The following is a 24,276-nucleotide window of genomic DNA, read 5'->3' on the forward strand; positions in this document are numbered from 1 at the left end:
AACTGCTGGCCCTAACACTTAGCACTCCTCTCCTACTCCTGAGGTTTGACTTGGGTCTGAGACCGATAGATGAGGAATTAGGTCTCAAACCCTTAAGGTTCTGGCACAGGCTCTGGACAACACCCAAACTGCTAAATTATAGGCTGGAACTCGAAGAAATACTAAGTTTACCCAATGCAGGGAAAATAAATTCTGAGGCTTATGTACATTAGGAATGAATGTGGGAGGTTGGGAGTACCTGCGTTGTGGTCTGATCCCGAGTCTGGCTGTAACGCGGTCTCACGCAAGCACTTCGAGACTGTTTTATGACAGTAAACTCACTGCCGTCCTTCATAATTCTCAAGCTGGCACCCTAACCAACTCTTTTCTAAGGGTCAAAGATTTTTATCACTTTGAGAGTATCTTGGATGACATTTACTCTACTTTAGCTAGGAAACTGTATCTACAATGACGATATGGTACTCTACCGATAAGAGCCTTTACTAGTAGATGATCCTCATCCTCTCAAAAAAACTGCCCTGGTTGTAACTGACTTAGAAAATGATCTACACGTTCTCTTCTTCTGTCCGGCATACTGTAAGTCCAGGAGGTATTGGCTCATACCAATGTGCAAAATCGTGGGTTTTGCACATTGTATGCAAGCTTATACAATACTTAAAACAGAGTTAACCAGACCCATTGTATTTGCTGTATCACAATTTTTGGCAGCAATGTGGCATAAGCATAGGCTTTTAACTACCACCACATAAATTGTGTATAGTAGCTAACTAATTAATAGCTTCAAATGAATTAAGGGACATATTGCAAGTTTTATGTTTTTATGCTACAATCTTTATGGTCTATTTAAAAAAAGAAAATGTTGTCCCAGCACTGCTATCAATTTATTATGTATGTAAAATGAATTTGTGTCATCCATGTACATTGTATTCTAAACATGTCTTGATCTTCTTTTATGGCCAAAACGCCGAATTAAAGATTTATAAATGGAAATGGTTTTATATTTTTTGCGCACAATATTATTCATCAGTGCTGCACTGTGTGCATTTTGTACTGCAAAGGTTTTGCAACAAGAATTTAAATGTCTGTAGTCCAAAACTAGACTATATGTATGGTCTCGTTTGGAGACCGGAAACAAAGGATTGTTCATGGACGAGGTGCATGTTTCAATCACCCCTTGGTATTCAAGTTGATCTAAGATCTCCCAGACCTGTTTTTTAGCTTCTTGCTTAACTGGATACTGCCTCTGAGCGTTGGTTGATTTTTTAACTGGATCTTATGGTGAGGAGAATCCTTATTCCATCCCACATGATTTTTATATAATGCTGGAGCCTGGGCTACAGCCCATTTTCTGGCATAGGTGTATTTTTTATGAATAGGAATAGGATTTGAGAAGGCTGGCATAATGATTTCTTTGCCATGTGGGCACTCCCTGACAAATTCAGGTGGCCATTCTTGTTCAGCCAGAAGAAAGTCATAACCCTTACAGAGTTTCTCCCAAAAGAGTGCTCATATTTTTCTAGTTATGTCCCCCTCTACTTCATTTAACTTATGGGGTTCACTAACCCTGGAATCGGCAGTTTTAACTTGAATGTATTCATTCAAGTCCACTGTTCCTAGATGATCCTTCAGGATCTTGCGAGCTATGGTAACTTCTGCTGCGCTGTCCAGCATTGTCTGAGCCCATTCCCCGTTTTTGAGTTGTGTCCTCAAGATCCTCGGGATGTCTGATTTTTAGACCTGCTACTTTCTTTTTGGTGAATTGAGTTTTTATTTTTTGGAACGTGATGATAGTCTTTGTACTTCAAGCGTTCTTCCTGGTGTTCTGATCGTCCAGTTCTTTCCGATTTCTGTGAGGAAGTCTGAAAGGTACGAGAGGAACATGTATCAGTATCTTGATATCTATCAGGTTTTCTCAAATTATCCCTGTTTCTGAGGTTATGTCTCTTTTCAGAGGGCTCCTTTTGAGGAGACCTACCTCTGGATTGAGAACGCTTCTCTTTAGGAAGTGTCTGTTTAGTGTTTTCCCACGTCTTTTTAGGAGTAGTGAGTGTTTTTAATAAAAAACTTTTCAGGATTTTCTGATAGTTGGGGTGGGAAACGAGTAAAACCCCAACTATCTCTACCTAGTTTTTCATATGATTTTTCAATTATTCTGGCCAGTTCATATGGTTGCTCAGTTACATCAAGTTCTTTTAGTTTTTGGCTGATGGCCACGGATGCCGCTTCACCTTTAATATTAGCTAATATAGCGGAGACCTGTTTGAAATCCTTCAGTAACTTCATCGAGATTTAAAGCAGGCTCTGCCCCGTGTTCATTTTGAATCTGTTTCAGGACATCTGGTATTACCGCCATAGACGAACACCATGTGTTTTTGTAGAGATTGCAGCAAAGACTGTACCCCAAGTGTCACAGTCCTCCAGGTGAGGTGCGATCCCATTGGTAAACAGATTGTTAGAATCCTGTGTTTCTCATGAGGTGTAATATCGGGAAATACTGCCTCGATTTGAGTAATTTTTTGAGCTAACCAGAATAGAATTTGTTCCCTTTTTGCAGGTAATTTACCATTGACCAATTGTCTAGTCTGTGGTGTAATTTTGTTTGTGTTCCCCTGATGAGGGGTGTGCTGTGGAATCCTTATAGCAGGTTGGACTGTTAGACAATTGGTTCAATAGGTCATGCGGACTCTATGTATGTTAATTAATTGTTTTAGCTTGGATAATAGTTCTACATCTGTCATTCTTTCAATGTCAGGATGTGGTGTATAGCTGGCTAGTACTGGCCAAGTTGCTCCTGGTCTACCCAGTGGACCGAGCCTGGTAATGTGATTTTGATGTTGTAGGGCGCATTTAAACCAGAGCTGATGCTCTTGGTATGTTAATGGAATTTCAACATCCTCGAAAGGAGTGTATTCCGTTAGAGTTTCCTCTTCTTTGCAGAAGTGAAACACGTGTTCTTGGATTTGCTTCAGGGAAGACAATCCAAGAATAGAATATCTCTGTCTGCCGATATTCATGTGCCTCTATGACAAATTACCCTGCCACCTCTTGGTGATAGGCCATTTGCTATAAGCTTCATAGTAATGGATTTCCGTACGTTTTCCGGGCTGGTTATAGCATCCGCATCGGTTCCTTGGAAACCGGTAACGTCAAAACCTGGTTGGTTTGCATTTACTACATCTCCACCGTTCTCGGGGTCACTCATTATGTTGACTGAAAGTTTGCAGAGCAAGTTTCAAGGAAACAAAGATAAGGTGCACAATATTTTGGAACACTATCTTTCAACGTTGAATCAAACCAAAAACTAATACATAGGATTTTCGTCCTACTCAGTTATGGCAGATATTTTATCCTTTTACCCACTCCAGACGTCTATTGGAGTATTTTATGGGAAAAAGGGGTCTCTGCGAAAAGCACGACAGAGTTACTCTAGTATCTAGCATTAAATTAATGCCTTACCAAACGTTGGGCACCATGTAGTGTAGTTCCTATATTCCCAATAGGCTCTGCGCATTGGAATAGTATATCCTATAGATGTGACTTGGGACTTATGTCTACTAGGTCTCTATCGAATACATTAGACTTAATTGTGAGTGCCAGCTAGCTCAGAGGTCACTATAAACTCTTGAATAAACAAGAAGGGATTCGTTTCTGACAACCGCATGAACAAGAAGAGGATTATAAAATAATACTGTAAAAGCATGGTATGGTTTCTAAGCATTAAAATACATACATAAATAAATACTAAAAAGTACTTAACTTGTGTTTCTAAAATACGCCTACCCAGATGTACCTAACCCAAGTCTAGTACGAGGGAAGAAGTAAGTGAGGTGTAGCACAAGTTTATTATTCTTTGCCAAGAATCTATCCAAGATTTCTTTCTATTAGGGTCTAATCAGCTCCGAACCTTGGTTTTAGAATGAAGGAGGTCTGGTATCTCTGTCTCGGAACTCGATTTCCCAACACCCCGCAAGGGGAGCTTGCAAACACTGGAGCTGGATTTCTCGGCAGGAGAAAAGACAGCATCTCTCTCAGTGAGTCAGCTGGAGGGTCGGCTTGCTTCGGCACTTGCTGTAGCGAGCTGCGTCGGGCAAGTAGATAGTCGAACTGCTCCAAACTACTGTGTTTGCTAGGGCAAGTGTGGGCATATATTTATACCTTGAAGGTGCAGAGTTTGACGTAAAGTTGGACATAATAACTTCAAAGAATCGCAGTTCTTTGAAAACTCCATGAGTTCTTGGATAATTTAATATTCAAGCATGGGGAAGTCCCTAACTGCTGAAGCAGAGTTTTCCAAGAAATCGTTGTGGCTTTTCAGAACTAGTGGAAGTATCCATGCCTGTTTTTGGACTGCATGGGCTATGTCTAAAAATGGTTATGATTTCTATGCCTATATAAGGACAAGGTGATTTATGCCTATATAAGGACATGAATCGGGAAAATTACACTAGGGTCCTAAAATGCTATAAAACAGTACCTTGGGTACCAAGATCATAGGTACCCCAGAGGCCTACCAGGGGCTGAAGCATGTATTATGCCACCCCCTGGGATACCTTCCAAAATGGCACCACAGGTCTGCTACTGCAGCCTGGGTAAGGTGGTGCATGCCCCCCTTACTAAGATAAAATTACCTATATCTACCTTTAATCCCTGAAACATATAAACCTATAAGTCACTCCTGTGGCAGGCCTCATCAATCGTGAAGGCAGAGTGCTTGGTGTTGTGCGAGAAGGTGCCCATGCAGGAGCAGGACCCCCTCTGCAGCTTTCGGAATCTATTCTCCGAGGCTGTTCTGTGATGCAGCCAGACCTTATACTCTTAAGTGCATTATAACCTCGCGGTAAATGCTACCTTTGAAATGGCTGCATGGGAGCAGGTTGTGCTTGATGTCAAACACTTTGGCATCCTACTCCACCACCCTCCGCCAGTCCTGGTGGCAGGGGTAGAATTCCACCCTTGTAGAGGGAGAAGACATGTACACACTTACCTAACCGGTAATAGTTTAAAAGAGTCCAGCATCACAAAATGGATGCTGCAGCCACAGACACAAGTCTGACCTCCAGCTGCTGGACGAAACTCCAGTAGGAGAGGCCTGAACAATAGGTTTCCTGTCACAGGGAGATGTAACCACCTCCCAGACAGGCGTTAGTGTATTGGGGCTGAGTGGGTGCACTCATAGAATGCTTTTCAGACAGTGCTGGGGGCACACTTGGCGTCCCTGTGCATACCCCAGTTCAAACCGGTTGCAGAGGCACTCAGCCCCTATTCTGGCGCGAAACTGGACAAAGGGAAAGGGGTGTAACCACCCCTCTCTCCAGACCCTCTCATAGGTGGGTCCCCAGAGTATGTCTAACCCCCTAACTAAGACCGCAGTCCTTAGGACTTCAGATTACACCTGGACGAAACTCTGCAATATATATCCTGGAACTTCGACATTCTACACGACTAGAAGACAGAATTATCTCCCTTGGGGTCAAGGAGTGTCTCCCCTGTTCATGCAGACACCAAGAAGCATGTTGCTGGTCTACATTTCCGAGGCTCCCGCCGGACCCCGAAGTATTTGCAACTCAGGACACGGACTTCCAGACTTCTCAGAGGCCGACACGAGATCCCAGCAAAGCTGAGACCTGCAGCCCTGACGAGTGACGTGGGACCAGAACTCCTGGGCACCGTGCACATTTGCAAGTGCATTGACTTCCCGAGCATTCCCGAAGTTGTGCATTGGGCTGCTTGTAGTCCAAGCCAGAGCACCATCTGCACCGAAGATTATGGGCCTACACTCCACGAGTATTCCGTGAGCCCGCTTCTACCATTTCTGCTCGCAGCCCCTTCGCGATCCCTGGTCCGTCGACTGGTGTGTCCCTATGAAGGTAACTCTTCTTTTCCTTGGGCTTCCCTGGTTGCTCCAGACGTGCCCCGACTCCCCTCTAAAGGGCGAGTCCCTCAGACCTTGTTGGTCTGCACCAAAGCCAATCTTTGCTTTCTGAGTGGGTTGCTGTTGCAAAGGCTTGTTGGGTCCAATCCGCAAACCAACACCGCAGCACTCTACGTCCTTCGTGGGACAGCTCTAATCCAGCTCTTGGTCATCCTAGACGCCTCCTAGTCCTCGTGGCTGAATAGTCCAGCTTTACCTTCTTCACCTGACATTACCAGACATCGGTGGGCATCTTCTCATTGCCTTCCTGATCACTGGCAAGTGACCCAGACTGTCCCCTCGGCTTTCAGGTTCTTCACATCTCAGATCCACCCGGACACTTCGCACTTGGACGCCTGCAGCACTTTTCAGCAGCTCGCCACTGAAATCGACAATGAAATCTGACACGAAAAGACACCTATGCACCTGGCTTCCCTGGGTGAGGTAACTCGAGTACTCCGGTGCTCCCGTTGGTGTTGACCCTAGAACCTCCTAGTTCTAAAGGGCTTTGCTCCAAGTCCTCTTCCAAGTGTCCTTAATCTTTAAAATTCCAACCGCGACTTTCCCCATAGAAGTTAATGGTGATTCGCGGCTGTGTTTAGACACTGCACGAGTCCCCAGTGGGTCCCCTGTGTCACTACCTTGGGTGGTTCCTGGTGGCCCCAGCAGTTCTAAAGGCTCTAGGCCTTGTATCTATGTCAATCGTGGTTCTTATACCACTTTCAATATATATTTTGGTACGCCCCTAGGGCTCAACGTATATTGTGCCGATTTACTGTGTGCTAAAAAAAATTACTGAATGTACTTTTGCATCTAGCCTCAAAGAGACTAGAGGGATGTGTTTAGAATAAATAGATACATTTTATATGTATACCTGGTGTGGTTCTCCCTTCATTTTGTCAATTATGAGATTATAGATTAGTAAAACAAGCTGCTTTACATTCCTTCAAGACTTAGCCTGAAGGCTGCTCTCCACAGCTACCACCAGGATAGCTATCTATATAGGTTGTCTTTAAACCTATCCTCATTAAGGGTCGTTGGACTGGTGCAAGGTGCCCACTAGAATAGTGGACAGCATATGCCAGGCCAACTTCTCACACCACAGGAATGCAAAGCTCCACTTGTGACAAGTGGTACAACCCTGGCAACTACCATCTACTATGATGTTCAACCATCGACAAGACCGAATACCTCCAATACAGTTGATGGGTACAACTATATCCAGGCATTGTTTGGAACATCCACAGAGAAGGTTGTTCCACTTCATTTTCTTTAAGACTGAAGAATAATAAAATGAAAAATGTTTCATTGTTGAATAGGGATTGGACAAACCTGCAAGAGACTGAACGCTCTGGCCCTTTGTCCCCTTCGTACCTTTGCCTTCATAAGAGGAATTTATAACCAGTTGAGAAGCAACAAGAGTAGAACCATAAACAGCAATTCTCGATTTATGAAACTCGTAATTTGGGTTTGTGCAATTCTGGAAAATTACACGAAATCGCATGTAATAAAACAATGCAGATAAGTCATTTTGCGCAATATTTTAGCAAGAAATTAGTCATTGCATCCATTTATGATGCAAACACTTTTGCACAAAAATAGTGCCAAATAAAGTACACCGAAGATGTTCTGTTCCTGTCCGTTTGCAGTAAATGTTTATCATGGTTGGACATTTGGGGTGTATTTTTACCAAGAATGATGAGTAATTAAGCAATGTTGCATGAGCCCAATTTGATGTATTTTAGCAAACCTAATGCAGAAGTCCCATCATAACACAAATGACACCAGCATACTTTCAATTTTACCGATACTTTATTATTTTTATTATATGGGGCATTTGTAGAGCGCCTGGTGTACGCCTACAGGCGTGTCCCCGCGCTATAAAAGTGGGGTAAGCAGTTAGACAGCTAGCGCAACCGACTACCGTCTGAAAAGGTAGGTCTTAAGTTTAGTTCTAAACAGAGGTTCTGATGCCTCCAGGCGTATCTCAGACGGAAGGTCATTCCAATGCTTTGGTGCCAAAAATCTGAACGATCTTCCCCCCCATACGTGCTTTCCTGATTTTAGGAATTTTCAGGAGGCCTGTACAGGAGGAGCGCAGAGTCCTAGTGGGCTCATACCTGGTCACCAGGCTCTGTAGCGGGGCAGGGGCTTTGCCACCTAGAATCCGGTGACACATAGCAAGGGCTTTGAATTCCACCCTGCTCCTCACAGGCAGCCAGTGCAGAGCCTGAAGTGCTGCCCTGGAGGAAGATCTTCTAGGAAGCCTCAAAGTAAGGCGAGCGGCGGCATTTTGCAGCACCTGTAGGCGGTTGAGAGCCTTTCCCGTGGCCCCCAGATACAGCAAATTGCCGTAATCTAGGCGTGAGGTGACTAAGGCATGCACCAACGTCCGACGAGCGGAAGTGGGCAGGAAATCCAAGACCTTTCTCAGAGTTCTTAGGACTCCAAAGCATGTCCCCACCACACGACCAATCTGGGATTCGAAGGCAAGGTTGGTGTCCAACCACATCCCAAGATTCCTGGCTTCCTGGCAAGGAACCGGTGTCTCTCCAAGGCAAGGTGGCCACCACGCCGATGTCCACACAGATGGACATCCCCCCACCACGAGCACCTCGGTTTTGCTGCCATTAAGTTTCAGGCAGTTGGCGGACATCCAGGCTGCCAGTTCTTGCATGCAAGCTCTGAAATTGTCCGCCACCAAACCGGGCGCGCGCGAAAGGGAGATGACCAGCTGCGTGTCGTCGGCGAAGGACACCAGACGAAGTCCATAGCTTTCCACTATGGCCGCCAGCGGGGAGACATACAGAGCATTAAAATAAATGCAGGTGAACACAGTCTATAAGAGACTGTACCTTTCCTATCTTGAAGCTACTATAAAACCATGGAACAGCACCATCATAGGGATGAAAAACTAGAAAAAAATGAACATACAAACCTAAAGTTCTCCAATACCCCATGCAGCTATTCAACAAGGGGGATTTTTTGACATTGTACGTAACCTCATTACTATAATTAGAATGATGGAATTGATGCCTCCCATTCCGGTGGAAAGGTATGAGCCCAAGTATAGGGGCTATGGAGGCTGATGGTAGTGGCCTCACTACCAGGAGCACTTAGGCCTTCTACTGACAGGCATGCATGCTAATGTCTCATGATAGAGACGCCGATCTTTCTAAGAGACAGCTGTGTAAAGCTGAAAAGTGTTCAGGTTGAAGGTGCACCATCTCTACACATACACACATTTTATATTCAAGTTTAGAAGGCGGTAGGAAGCGGAGACAAAAACCGAAGGATGGGCTCGAGTAACACTATTTTCTTTTATTAAAAAAAATTGGAGCCAGTAGCCACCGACTTCGGCCAAAGTGTGGCCAGAAGAAACAAGTCATCAACCAGAAACAAGGAGGAGCCTAGAAATAGACTGCTTCTCTTATGTTGTAAGGAGGTTTCTTTGCAGCTGTATACTACATGAAAGTTTAATTGCTTAATTCCTACATCCCTATTCAGTCCAAACAGAACAAAATACCAGCTGGGAGTTGTACTGAGCACAAAGAACTGATATTTAAAAATGTGAGTTACTGAAATTTACAATTTAGCTATTAAATACAAACCAAGAGAAATACAACTATATGGTCCGCAAATCAAGAGGAGATCCAAAAAAGCAAAAGCCATTAAAGCGAAAGTACACCTTAAACACTGATGAAGATTTGTCGAGGAGCCACCACAATTTTTCCATCCAACTTGTCTGCTCCAGGCCTTTCCCCCCCAAGGGGTGATAAAATGCATATGTGGTCTTAGCACATTACTAGTTGATATTAGGAGTTTGCATTGGAGAGCAATAGCCTATAAAATTGCTGGTTGTGCAAAGGTATAGGGGAGTTCGGTTGTACTAGTACTCAAACACAAACGTGTGTAGACATTAGAAAAGAAGTGCATTTGTCTGGGTATTCGTTATAGCACTAACATGGATAGGGAGCAGCAACTTTTTTTATAAAAAACACATTTCATTGCAGAAGGTGCATCTCAAATATAATGTAATGTACATGTCAACAGAACAAGGGCAAGCAAGAGCCGGGTTAGTCAACACAATAAATAAAGCCAGGCTACGACACAGAGCAGAGGCAGCATGGAGCTGGGACAGCACCTCAATTCTTTTACTTGACACTCAAAAGGTAAGGTAGCAGGACACAGCTATCTGGAACAGATTCTCACAACTTTTGATTTAGCGCCAAAGATATGGTTAGAAACCAAATCTCCTGGATGGAAGATATCCAACAAAACTGCTAAACCAAATCCCTTCCCCAAGCTACAGAGTGCTGGGGATGGGCTTACCATTTTATTTATTTATATTCATATATAGCGCCAGAATTCAACCCCCGAATGGGTATCTCCGCGCTTACACTTTACCAAAGGAGCCAGGACCTAGTTCTGAGCTGTGAGAAAGATTGGGTGATATTCCTAGCAGGCAGTAAATAGAAAAGTTTTCAAGGTCTTCTTGCAAGATTGGAAGTTAGTGGTATTTTTAAGGGTAGGGGGCAATGAGTTCCAAAGAATGGGGCCTTTGTAGGACAGGGCTCGCCCTCCCTGCCTAGCCTTTATCCTTGGAACCTGGAGCTGTTGCTGACGGCTAGAGCGCAGGGTGCAAATAGGTTTATAGAGCGTGAATTTTTCTTTTAGATATTTAGGTCCATTGCCAAACAGACACCTGTGAATAGTGCAGCACATTTTTTAATTTTACACGCTGCCTAATTGGCAGCCAGTGAAGTTTGACCAAGAGGGGGAGTGAGGCAGACCTTGACTGGGCGTTGAGAACTAGTCTTGCAGCGGTGTTCTGGACCACCTGTAGTCTCTGTAGTTGTTCCTCATTGGCCGAGATGAACAGGCCATTACAGTAGTCCAGTCTACTGACTACCAAGGCCTGGACGAGAGTTTTCCTGTAAGACTCTGATAGGAACGGGAAGACGCGTTGTAGCAGTCCAATGACCCGGAAGCAAGATCCTGCTACTTGATTTGTGTGCTCTTTAAGCAAAAGTTTTTTGTCTAGCCGCACACCGAGGTTTTTTACGGTTTGCATTCATCATTTAAAAATATCAGTTAACAGACCAAGATGGAAAATAAGAAGTTATTTTTCTAAGCTTAGTTATCCATCACAGGCATATTAAGTTAATTTCATTACACCCCCTGCTATCCCTAAAATCCTTTGAACAAAGAAACTCCCACATCCTATATGTAGAATAGGGGGCATGGCCTAGCAAGATGGCAGATTGGACGCATGGAGGCAGATCTCCATCTGCCCATATATAAAGTCATACGGGATCCTTAAAATGCAATAGTCATTCTATATCAGAAACTAACAGATTCCCATCAATCTATCCTGGCCCCCCTCCTGGGCAAAGCGGAACGGAATCCAGCTCAAACAGTGTGCCAACAGAAACCATACTGCAGACTAACAGACTGCGGGACCCAGCACTCAGGCCAGAAATAGAGAGCAGCGTCTGCAGGGAGCAAAGCCGAGAGATAAATCGAGCCGGCGGAGGACAGGTACCAGGGCGGAGGGCCTGGGGAGATCATTTTCCCCCCATCTGCTTACCACACGAGAGACAGGGCCAGGGTGACTGACTTGCGGCAGAAGGGGGAGTGGTCTGGTGCGTCTTCCCAAACACAGTTCCAGTGCAGAAGGACCGGACGGACTGTCATCAGCCTGTGGAAGGAGCCCACAACGAGGAAGCAGCTAGGGTAGAGTCTCCTGGGGACGTGGGGAGAAAACTTCCTCACCGAATCGCCCAGCTTTCGGAGTCAGGCTCGGAGGACAGAGGAGCTCTAGGGGTGAGAAGCGCTGCAGCATCTGTGGGGGAGGAGGGTTGATTCTTCTCCCTTCACCCTGTCCAGACGCGGCTGAAGAAGGAATGAGAGGACGGGCCGCATGCAAAGCAGTGTAGTGGACGGCAGTATGAGGAGTCCATGAACGGCGAGAAGAGAGACTGCTGGCATGAGGATTGGCAAAGGAACTCCCGAGGGAGCAGCGGACTGGGGCTGACACGGTTGCATCCTGACCTGCTCCTCAGTGGCATTGCTGGAACAGAGCAGGGGGCTAAGGTGCTGCGGTGGACAAGGCCCAAGGTGGAGTGCAGTACATGTGATAAAGGTAAAACTAAAAAGTAGCAGGCTGCAATGGAAGTTTGCTAGGAGGAGCCGGTGACTGGAGAATATAGCAGGCAAACCAAGGACAAAGAGACGGGGAGGGGTAAACAAAAGCACATGCACAGACGAGGTTGCAGTGGGACGTGAGCACCGACCATCCTTAGAGATTTGACAGAGCTCTAATACAGGAGGCAAAGGACCTAACCAGCAGCCAAAGAGAAGGACTGCCTGTGGAATTAGGAATCCCCAAATAGGTGGATAAGAAGGGCCCCACTACCCCAGGGGCACAAAAAGGGGAAGGATAAAACAAACGAAGGGCAACTGACCAACACTAACGCAATATGCCCAATCGTGGGCACAGCAGAGGTTTACAAGACAGACCTATGAAGCAGAGATTGTGCAAGAACCCTCACGAGCAGAGTGAATGGCAGCAATACAGTGCACATGCAGTGCCTTGGAGGGAAAAATAGAGACGGTGTCCACTGGGGTGGGCCTTATCCGTGCAGACCTTTGCAAGGTCTCGGAGAAGGTGACAGTCCATGAACACAGTATTGAGGAAGTCTCGCGGGAGGTCAGTGCCCTCAAGGAACAGGTCAGGAAACTCAAATCTGACATCAACACTGGAAAACCGGGCAGAAGATGCTGAAGGTAGATCACAATGGAATAATTTATGCTTTTTGGGATTCCCGGAGGAAGCAGAAAGAAGGTCCACAGAATCCTTTATGGAAGACTGAATATGTAACACCCTGAGGCTAAAAGAACAGTCACCGATGTTTGCAGCAGAAAGGGCACACAGGGCATTAGTGAGGAGGCCCACTCCGGGGGCGCCAGCCCGGGCAATAATTGCAAGCATTTTTAATTACCGGGACTGTATCCTGAGAGTGGTACGAGAGGCTGGTGCCTTAGAGTTTGAAAATCGCATCACCACAATATGTCCAGACTATATGCGGAAGGTGCAAGTACAATACAAGACATTGTGGTAGCGAAACAGGCAATGGGACTGCAATACATGCTTATGTTCCCGGCCAAGCTCTGTGAGAAGGGTATGCCCAAACGTGGGTCCCGTGCTCACTACACCTCTGGATTCAAGCTAGCCTGGCTGATGACACTGGTTCCAGAATGCTTGTTTCCAGTCCAGAAGGATGTGGCTTGGCAGTTCGGGATGACTGTTCCCATAGGGATAAGGGTCAAGCCGGATTTGTATTTGGCTGGGTCCAAACTGGGGTGGTGTGGTGAGCAAAGGAATGATGGATTAAACCCAGATCCTTGCGACTGGGGGTGAATGTTAGCATTGTCCAGCACTCCGTCCATCAATTGTTTTTTTTGCAAGCTGAGTAGTAGCGCAAGGCAAAACACATTTCTTCAAGGTGCCTGAGAAGGTCTGGGTCTGGCTTGCAGCTTGGGACAAGCTGCTATCGAGGGAGAGGGGCATACAGAAAACGGATAAGAAGCGTAGAGGAGGAGCACGAAGAGTGGAGAACTGGAATGTGTCCCCTGGAACTTCGACTGGAGAGACCATGGAGACCCCTCAGATAGAGGTACAGGAACACGTCTCACTGCTGGCGGTGAAACATAAGGAAGCAGAAAGCGATATGGAATGAGGAGGCAATGCCAAAGATCGGACGCAGGGGACGCCAGACCCAGTAGTCAGAGAGGAAGAAAGCTGAATAACGCTCTAGATAATCCGGACTGAGAAAATGGAGGGGGTATAAAATGAGGTCGAGAAGTGGGAACATCGGGGACTTGTGGGAAAACAGAATATGTGCATACATGCTGAAGGTAATCAATGGAACTGAGGCGGTTATAAAAATGTACGGGATAAGGATAGGACAGCAGAGGTAAAATCCAGTGGAGTCTCTTACTCTCCCCTTGAGGGAGGGGAAGCCATCTGGACACCTTACCTCCGCACAAGGGAGGGGAATATAGAGGATAGCTGGTGTAGGAGGAATCTTTTTTCTCTTTCACAGGAGGACATATGAGGTGTTTGGGGCATCGATGCCCAACGGGTGAGCGATCAAAGTTCTAGTTATTGTGTTCACTTGATTGTCCGGGAGGGGGTACACATTTTTGTAAAGGTTCCAAATTATACAGAGCGGTGTGGTACAAAACCAACTGGCCTGAGAGAAGTGGGAGCAAAGGAAGACCCGTTTGAGCACGGTGAGAGATATATGGAGGACCCCTGCACTGGCAGGAAGAAAAGGGGAAGAATGCCACAGCTATGACAACGGTACAAGATAGTCTTGTGGAATGTCAGGGGCATGGGTACTTATGTAAAGAGGTATAGAATACACTCATCCGTGAAACGCACAGGAGCGAGCATAACCTGTATTCAGGAGAAACCACAGAGCAAGAAGCCCAGAAGTTACAGAACAAATGAGGGAGACAGCAAGACTGGTCTACATATTCCTCCTATGCACGGGGAGTGGCAATCTGGGTAGCGCCTGGGATCCCGTTTCACCTGGTGTACTCGGAGGCGGATACACAAGGAAGATATATAATGGTACAGGGAGTGCTATATGGAACAGACATGGCTATACTCAAGGTGTACGTGCCCAATGTGGACGACTGAGTTTCTCGCTACACTGCAAAACATGATTGTAGACAATGATAGAAAGGCTGATCTAGTGGAGGATTTCTATCTATACTGGCCTCCAGTACACAACTGATCACCCCCGATTGGGACTAAGGCAGACAGGGTAAACCCACGTAAAAGATGTAATGCACAACCTAGGTTGTTCGGACCTATGGATAGAACAATCCCCGACCCAACAGAAATATTCATGTTACTCTACATCCCACAACACATAGTAGATTGGACAGAGTGCTCGGTATTTGGGTAGGTACTTATCTGATAACTCCCCACTATTGATGAGTAGGAGGGAGGAGTAGCAGGACAGTGAAATAGAACTTGGAGAATACAACCAGATGTGCTAACGGATGCACCCTTTCATGGGAATTAGCAGTTAAAATCACTGAGTATATTGAGAGGAATTCGGGCACAGCCGTAAGCCAGGGTATGGAATGGAGAGCACTAAAAAGCAGTGGTGCACAGAGAATGCATGGGTAAGATATGTGGAGTAGGGAGACCGTTACAAGCGGAATGGAGGAGTCTGGGGGGTGGGGCAACGAGGACTATGGGGACAAAGAGCTCAGGGTGCGGAGACAGTTGACAATACGTGGGACAGACTGGATAAATTCACACGCAGAGGATACAAGAAACGACTGTAGGGTGAAGGTGATAAGCTTAGCAGAATGCTTGCATGGCTGCTCAAAAGAGAAACGGCCACAGACACTATAGTAATGCTGCGGAGGCAGGACGGCTCAATAACCACTACACAGAGACTGATAAACGGCACGCTAAAGTAACATTTTCAGGAAGTCTACACGGGGGGTGCAGAGCTTTCAGACTGGGAACTTGAGGAATATCTAGAGGGGGCGGGGCTTCCCAGACTGGAATAACAGGTCAGCAAAGAAATGAAAGCGGACCTTACTTTAGAGGAAGGAAAAGAAGCAATCAAGGGACTGAACAAGGGCAAGACACCGGGAAGTGATGGATTCCCCATAGAGATCTACCAGACATATATGGAACAGTTCGGCAGGGCTGTTATTAGAGGTATACAGAGAAGAAGGACAGAGGGGGATAATGCCTCAGACACGGAGGGAAGGAGTGATGTGTGGTGCCCAAAACCAAGAAGGGAATGGGGGAGGGTGGGGGGGGGGGGGGGGGGTGTCAACTGAACCCGGCAGCATACTGACCTTTAACAATGATGAATGTCGACAGCTAGGTACTAAAGGTACTATACATGATACTGGCGGCGAGATTGACAGGCGTATTGAGGAAATTAGTGCATGAAAACCGGTGCGGATTCATCCCGGGGCGGAGCACGGCATTGAGTTTGCGTAGGCTGGCACATGTAATGCATGCAGTGAAAGATAGTCAGGAGGACATAGCGCTTCTGTCTGCAGACATCACATAGGCCTTTCACACGGTCGAATGGACATATCCACAGCGGGTGGTGCAGCACACGGGCTTCGGCCCAAAATTGTGTCACTGGGTAAGGGTAATATACACTTTCCCAGTAGTACGGGTGAGTAGTGGAGGAATTCTCTCATAAGGCTGGGAGGTGAGATGGGGCAAGAGCCAGGGCTGCCCGCTCTCCCCATTGTTCTTTGCAATGACAAAGAAACCCTTGGCGGCATTATTGCGGAAGGAGGCAGATATGATGGGAATAAGAGTAGGAGAGGGGACACAATTGATCACGCTATACGTGGACGACGTGATGTTCTATCTAAGGGAGCCAGTGACAACAGTGCCACAGTTCCTGCAACAGCTGGACACGTTTGGTTAAGTCATGGGTTTGCATGTAAACAGAAAAGTTAAGAGGTTCAATAAAAGTTTTTTTTAAAGTAGAATAATAAAACATGTTTCAAAGTTCAATTGGCAGTTCTAGACAATTTCTAAAAGAAAAAGAATACAGCTTTCTTGATGCACCAACCCAGGATTTCCTCTTGTTGAAAGAATGCCGCTGGCATTGGAACTATGATCGCTCCGTGCAATCTGTGTCAATGACATCAAATGAGTTTTCCTTATCAAACCTGGCATTCTTAGTCCTGCTCTAAATAGACTTAATCAATTCTAAGCTTATATTTCCTTTATGCTAAAAGTAAGGGTGCTAATACTGAAACAGACAGGAGTCAGACACCATAGACATTGAGTGATAGTTTTGTCAATCCCAATTTCTTATTTTTTAAGTTCAATCAAATTGCTTAACAAGATGGTAAAGACAATGGAGTTATTTAACGTAAGCAGCCTTTTCAATTTCTGATGCATCAATGTTGTGTAATCAGAAGATACCACTGGGCTGCATTTCCAATTTTCAGTTATTACATATCAGAACTATAGTTTCCGGATTGTGCATAATGTGTGACTAACAAACTTTGCAAAAGCTGGATCACAAGCAAAGAGCAGGAATTAATAAGCCAAAGAGTCAAACTATACTAAACATGAAGCCTATAAGGCCACACACACAGCCACAAATTATTTATTAACTAATCTCCATACTACTCCACATAACAAATGCCGTGCACACAAGTTGGCACACAAGAAGTAAACACTCCACAAACTTTCATCTTTCACAACTTTGCTTCAGTCCATCACCCGTACTCACTGCAAATGCTCTTACTCGCGATAAACCTGCTGATGAACTGAAACCTGTCCGCTAGGGTCTGATGTAAAGTTTCTCGCTCCTCTTCACTGCCACTTCTGAAACAAAATATTTAAAAGCAATGTTACATTTAGTTTTTCTTCTATTATACTTAAAATTGTATATTATTGAAATTATTTCAATGAATAGGCAATATTGGTGTTAACGGTTACAAAGCACTTTAAGGACAATTTTACTCTCAACATGCATAGTACCATCAATAAGTTGAGCATTAAAAGTAATTGTGTGCATGTTATCTAATAGTCCAATTCTCACCAAACAATATACAATACAAACAGAAATAAGACTTATTTCAGACCTTATGAATATCCAGTAAAACTATATGGATACAGTGATCTGGCAAAAGAAAAAGATAGAATAAACAGACAAGAGAACTAGTAGAAGCGGGAGTAATGTAGTACATTAAGGCTCACCAACCCACTGTAGTGTCATGCAAAGAAAACTACCAACTACAGAATAATGAACGGTGCGATAAAGTAAAACAAACAAAAACCTAAGGCGCCCAAAAGAACCACATTAATACCTTAGACTGCTGACCAATTAAAGAAAAAAAGAGGTCTCAAAAGTCAGTCTGGACATAAGAAAAAATGTAACAGTTACAATTTATTTCAGCTAGAGCACTAAAACGAACAGATATGATGCAAGTGTAAGCTGCGGGCATCAGGATGGATTTGAAAGACCCAACCAAAGGGTTGTAAGGCAATAATCAGAAGTCAACCAGTAAGAGGATTCAGACCTAAAGCAAACCAAGATGGCTGCAATGTGAAAGGACGTGACAGATTTAGAAAATCTGCAAATGTTTTGAAAACCAGAAGACACAAAAGGAAGGTGTAGCGATGTTAGATGCTGACTGACTATTTCTGCACCGTGGATTGTTCATTTTCAGGAGACAGACCTCAAAGACCCATAATAAAACCAAAGACGTCAAACTTCAAGGTCAATAATTTTTTATGAAACATTTCAAGAGTATTCAACCAGAAAAACAACAAGCATTGGCTAGTCCAGCAGATAGTACTGTCTTAATGAAATATAGCTGTGTCTTGATTGGTACGTTTGTATGTGTGGTTGTGTAGAGTTGCTAAACGTAAGAACTCAAATACTTGGAGGATGAGTAAGTGCATGGGTGAATACATAACACAGATGAGGGCATGGAAGGATGACTGGAGCACTGTATGGAGTAATACAAACCAATTGCACCAATTCAATGGGCAGGTGGGTCAAAAAGCAATAATATAACCAGAATGGCAACAACTGCCAATATTATGCTAGTGCGAGAATTACACTAGAGCTCAACACCAACCCGTCCATACCATTAACTTTCTACAGCAATCACATGCACACAATTGCTAAGATTCTTCTTCCAAATCACCCAAAAAAAGAACAAACTCAGGGTACCTTACTTCCAACACAGTGGCCCTAATTTAGTAGGTCTTTTAAAATTCACCGGAAACCTCAGCTAACGCACAAGCACAATGCTATGTCCCCCCCAGAGTGCACACCCAGCTTGACCAACGTCCCAAGTGTTTTTCATGGATAGCTCTGGCTGCTCCAGAAACTTGGAGTATGCCTTTCTTTGATCACTGCACATCTTTTAAAAGACAAGTATGAGAAAGGTAGTATGCCTCTTGGTGGGTGGCACTTTTGGAACTATTGTCTTTGCCCAAAAAAATTTAATCAAAATACCTATAAAGTGGCCACCCAGATCATTTTGTAGGTGCATGCACTATGAGCCTAATAATCAATCGCAGTTGGATCAGTAAATAAAAAGAAATAAGAGCTAAAGCTTTTTTCTTTTTTGAAAGTGGGTAGGGGGAAGCAATAACACAGGCAGAAGCAACACGGATGGAATGGGCGAGACCAAAAAACATGGCGAACATAGAGAAAAGCAAAATAGAGAGAAAGATAGAAAAAAGGAGGACAGGCGGAGAAACATGAGCAAGAAAGCGAAGTAGGAGAGTAGCCCATAAGGGCAAGAGTATCAAAGGGGAAGAAGCACACTGTGGTGTTTCGATAGAGATTCCGTATGAATTTCCCGAATCATGCCCTTATATAGGTACAATTCGCATTGCCCTTATATAGGCATAGAAATCCCATCTTTATTTAGGCATAGCCCATGCTACCCAAATACGTCACAACCGGACTCTTAAGCAGTTAGGGACATCCCCTTGCCTGGATATTGATTTCTCCAAGAACTCATTTATTATGCATGAACATTATTCCTTAGAGGTTCATTCACGACGTTCATATGCCCGACTCTTACGTCAATACTGGCATTCCTAAACACCTTCAAAGTATAAATATACCTTCATTTGCTATGGCAAAGCACAGTGTGGTTCGGTGCACGACGCAGCTCGCCACAGCAAGCACCGAAGGAAGCCAACTCCCAAGCTGACACTGACCAGAAGCTGTCATCCTCCTGCCAAGAATCCATCTACAGTGTTTCTGACTCCCCTTGCGACGTGTTCGGAAATCGAGTCCCGGGAAAGAGATACCAACCTCTCTCATTTGAAGGTATGGAGCTGATTAGAACCCAGAGAAACCTTTGGCAATTCTTGGCAAAACTAAAACCTAGGCTAAACCAGCACCTACTTCTTCCCTCGTACTAGACCTAGGTTAGATACACTGGGGTCGGCGTATTTTAGAAGCACCAGTTGAGTATTTTAGCTTGTGTTATTTATGTATGTATTTTTATATAGGTCATAGCAACAGACCATGCTATTACAGTATTATTTTATATTACTGCTTACGCTGTACACATTATACTTCGCATTCTGTCTACCGATTGTAGCAGTTCATACCTCTTGCATGAAACGCCGATCACTCGATTTTTATGCAGCTCTGTAGAAACTAAGCATGCTCGATTGACTAAGTAAAATAGTTCTCGTTTCCACGACACTGAAGATATTGTTCCGGCTAAGGGAAACAAAGTTGTCATGTTTATGCGGTTGTCCGAGACTAATCCCTTCTTGTTCATTCGAGAAAGTTTCTAGTGAACTCTGAGTTAGCTGACACACACAATTAAGTTTAATGTACTCGATCGAGACATACTGACCTCTGTCCTATGTCAAATCTATTGTATTCCAATGCGCAGACCCTATTAGGGATATAGGAACTACACTACAACACTGATGTGAAAGGAACACAGAGCACACTATGAAAGAACCACACTACGGAAATATGCAGCATAGGCATGCACTCTCGTGAAAATACGCAATTCCCCAAATTTGAGCAGTGGAACAACAAGTACATTGGCACTGCTTCAAGGGAAGGATAGACAAATTAAGACATCGAGTAAGAAGCAGACAAACGAGAGTGACTAAGTCCAACCATGAGGGTACAAGACACTGTGAAAGGCAGTGTAGAGTCCCAGAAAACAACCAGGGCCACAGCCTAAAAAGGAAATGGGAGAACGTCTAAAATAGCACTTACCGACTAGAAAGGCCAGCTTTGAAACACAATTTGGCAACTAAATGCCAAACCTAACACCATCACCAGCTGCCCAAAGCTTACATTTCGAGCAAGAGCAAAGCATGGCATCAGATTGGGAAGTGCTAGCCTACCAAAGTCTGCTGTTGGGGGATACCCCACTGGTACTCTAGCGGTCCACAGCCAGGACCAGGCCATAGGCCATCCAAATCACAGGTCCTTACCAATCCACAGAGTGGGGGCAGTAACTCCTGGCACACAATAGTCATTATCCACTCTTCCTCAGTGTAGCTACAACTACCACTGATCCTTCAGCCTAGGGACCATACCCTCAGGCTGACCAGAGGTCACGGGCAAGAATGCCCCATCCTACCTCTACTTCTGGGTTTCCGCACCCTCACATGGAAGCACTCACCAGAACACAACTTTCCCACCAGATCAGGACCTCACTCCTTCCCTGGTCTACCACCTGGAAACTATTTCACTTTTGAGGTACAAAGCACACAGCACAGTCCCTCTTCAAGCAGGTGGGGGGACCCAGCACACAGCAAAGTCCCCTTTCCTTTACCTTAGTGGAAACAACAAACTGCAGGTGAGCCACAGAACACACAGCAAGGGCAGCCCACTCAGTATCTTCAGCTGATCCACTTTGGCAGAGATTCCTCTTGACCTAGAAGATTCCTAATCTCCCAACCTAAGATCTAAACCCTCAGGTTGCACCGGGGTCAGAAGTAAGGACACCATCCCTCTGCACCCCCTTCCAGTTCCATGACTACAGGCCCAGTATGTCTCAGGCTAGAAAGAGCACACGCCAGCTTCGTATCAGCGACACACTCTCCTCCAGTACTCCCTGTCACAGGGTAATTCTCAGTATGTCCCAGGCTAGACAGAGCACACGCCAGCGGCGTATCAGTGACACACTTTCCTTCAGTACTCCTTCCAGGTCAGGCCACAACCCCAACCTGGCTTTCCCCCTCCTCGGGGAACGACCTCCAGAGGCCCCACAAATGGTCAAGCACTCTAGACGGTCAAATGCTCAGCGAGCCAGGACTTTAACACCCTCCATTTAGGAGCGGTACTGCCCAACACTAGGACAGCCGGAGTTCTGGTTACAGACACCCCCGTCCTCTAGACACAGGAAGATCCTCCTCAAATGACCTGTATGTATAGCCTAGGCCCCTGGCCTGGTGCTCCCTTAGGGAACCCTCCAGGCCCTGAGACAGGGTTTCGGGCCAACGTGGGACACACCGTCCCACACGCACTCCGCCTCCACTGAGACAGGGCGTGAGCCCCTACACCCCTACCATACTACTGGGACCTAGCTGGGTTACACATGAACCTCTTCCCCTTCACAGGATCATGAGATACACAAGCAACTACTTTTAGGTTCACTTCCTAATGCCTCTGCAAGACATCCAGCACACCGCCAGACATCCACCTTCTTGTCCAGTGCCTCTGCAGGACCTCCTGCACACCACCAGAGGTACACCTCACGTGCAAGCTCCTTAAAAAAAAACTCACACCAACTCCTCCAGTTCAAGACACTACTCGTCCACACACTCCCCCTCCAGACTGGTGCGACAGTTCCTCACTGCCTCGGACTCACAACCTGTACCCCTCTTACTGAGCACCAGGCACCATACTCTGGGAACTGGGAATGGGACTTTACTCGCACTGGACACATTTAAGCTGCCACCACTGGATCCTACCATACTGGGGAATCCAGACACACACACTACTCTCCGGGGATAACCACCCTCCCGAGCAAGCCATTTCTCCTCCACACTCCCTCTCTTCCATCTACCCACACAGGAACAGGGATGGGCACTGAACCCAGCAAGGGATTCCTAATCTATGGGAACCTCCCCCTCTACTGGCGTCCCGCCCTGTCAATTTCTCTCATCTGCCACTAAACATGAAGTGCAGAAACACATTTGAAAATGACTCTAGGAAAAACAAAAATCCAAAACAATAATCCCAAACATGTGACTATCTATAAACTGCAGAGTTTTGTAATGTAACCAGCTGTCGCTGTGGCACTGCGCAAACACAAGTCCAAATCCGCACCGCTGACCAACAATGTTACAACTGGCTATTTCTGGTTGGCTAAGGCTGACGCCAAAGCTAGGCAGAAACCACCATTCTAGTCAGGGCAAGGGAGTCACACGCCAAGATAACCCCTGCTCACCCCCTGGTAGCTTGGCACGAGCAGTAAGGCTAAACTCTGAGGCAATGTGTAAAGCATTTGCGCCAGCACACAACAGCAACAACATACTAGGCACACCACAAAAGGAACTCTAGACAAGATTATAAAATAACTTTTGTATTGTAAAAACACATCAGATAGTATCACACAAAATACATGGTGCCAACTGGCACGGGTAATATTCACAAGGGATTATTTAAAGGGCAGGGCCACATGGGCCACTGTCAGAATCAACACTTTTAGAAATAGAATAAGTATAGCACAAGATAACAGTTATAAATCACATCCAGTAACTACTAGGAACAGGCAAGTACCACCTACGCAACCCTAACCACCTTAGGAGAATGCCACGCAGGGAACCAGTACCTTACTAGAACCACCTGTACTAAAAAGAACAACCCCCTAATTATCACACAGCATTTAGGGGTATAAGCACAACAGATTACACATGATGCATGAATACACATTCAGCGGTGTAGTAAAGGGAAACACATGATGCCTAAAAACATTCAGAGGTGTAAGACAAGGGAAACACATGATGCATAAACCTACACATTCAGCGGTGTTCAGAACAAAGCACATTATGCAATAAAATACATTCAGAGGTGCAGCGCAAGAAGACACATGATGCCTAAAACATTCAGAGGTGCAGCGCAGGGAGAAGGAAGACACATGATGTCTAAAAACATTCAGAGGTGCAGGAATAACACATGATGCAAGAAAACACATTCAGAGGTGCAATAACCATACAACTGCGCAAAACTTACATAAGACACCACCTGTGGCAGTCCCTAGGCCAACTGGCCTTGTTGGGGCGAAGACGCCCTGTGTCCAAATGTCAGGGCGCACTGCAAAGCAGCGCCAGTCAGGGTGCGCCATGGCGCAAAACCTAAACGGTGCAGCTGCCCACTAATTGCTGGGCAGCTGTGAAGCAGAACTGCGGCAGGGCTCTCACTAGCCCTCAGGAGCAAACTGCGCCCACTGCTAGCAAACTGTGCATAGTCAACCGTTGGAGCCACACAGGCTCGTAAACAAATATGGCCTATGGAGCCCTCGAGGCTCTGAACAGATCCCTCGCAAGCAGGAGGGGGCGGGCACCAGCAATGTGCCCCGACACCCCCTCTAACTAATATGGCCCTCGAGCCTCGCTGGGCTCGTAAATCACAAATGGCCCCTGGAGCCTCGGGGCTCCAAACAGAATGCAGCCTTTGCTGAGCCTCTCCGGCTCTATCCACCATTGGAGCGGCCCGCTGCCATCCGGGGCCGCTCTGACCTTCCCTCTCAGCCTCCAGCCCTCCCGCACTCACCGGCTGCATCGACTCCTCCGGTGGTGGTCCTGGGAAGCGGGGCTCACAGAGGCGGCGCCT

General features: G+C 45.8%; 1 protein-coding gene across 1 annotated transcript in view; it reads right to left on the reverse strand.

Moving 5' to 3' along the window:
• NUMA1 (nuclear mitotic apparatus protein 1) overlaps positions 1-24,276 on the reverse strand; it is a 739,614-nt gene that overhangs the window by 623,208 nt on the left and 92,130 nt on the right. The window contains exon 4 of the mRNA XM_086936049.1: positions 17,236-17,315. Coding sequence (XP_086792175.1) covers positions 17,236-17,315 — 80 coding nt within the window. The remainder of the gene's footprint in view (positions 1-17,235; positions 17,316-24,276) is intronic.

Source organism: Lissotriton vulgaris, chromosome 8 (genome assembly GCF_964263255.1).
Source record: "Lissotriton vulgaris chromosome 8, aLisVul1.2, whole genome shotgun sequence".
NCBI lineage: Eukaryota > Metazoa > Chordata > Amphibia > Caudata > Salamandridae > Lissotriton > Lissotriton vulgaris.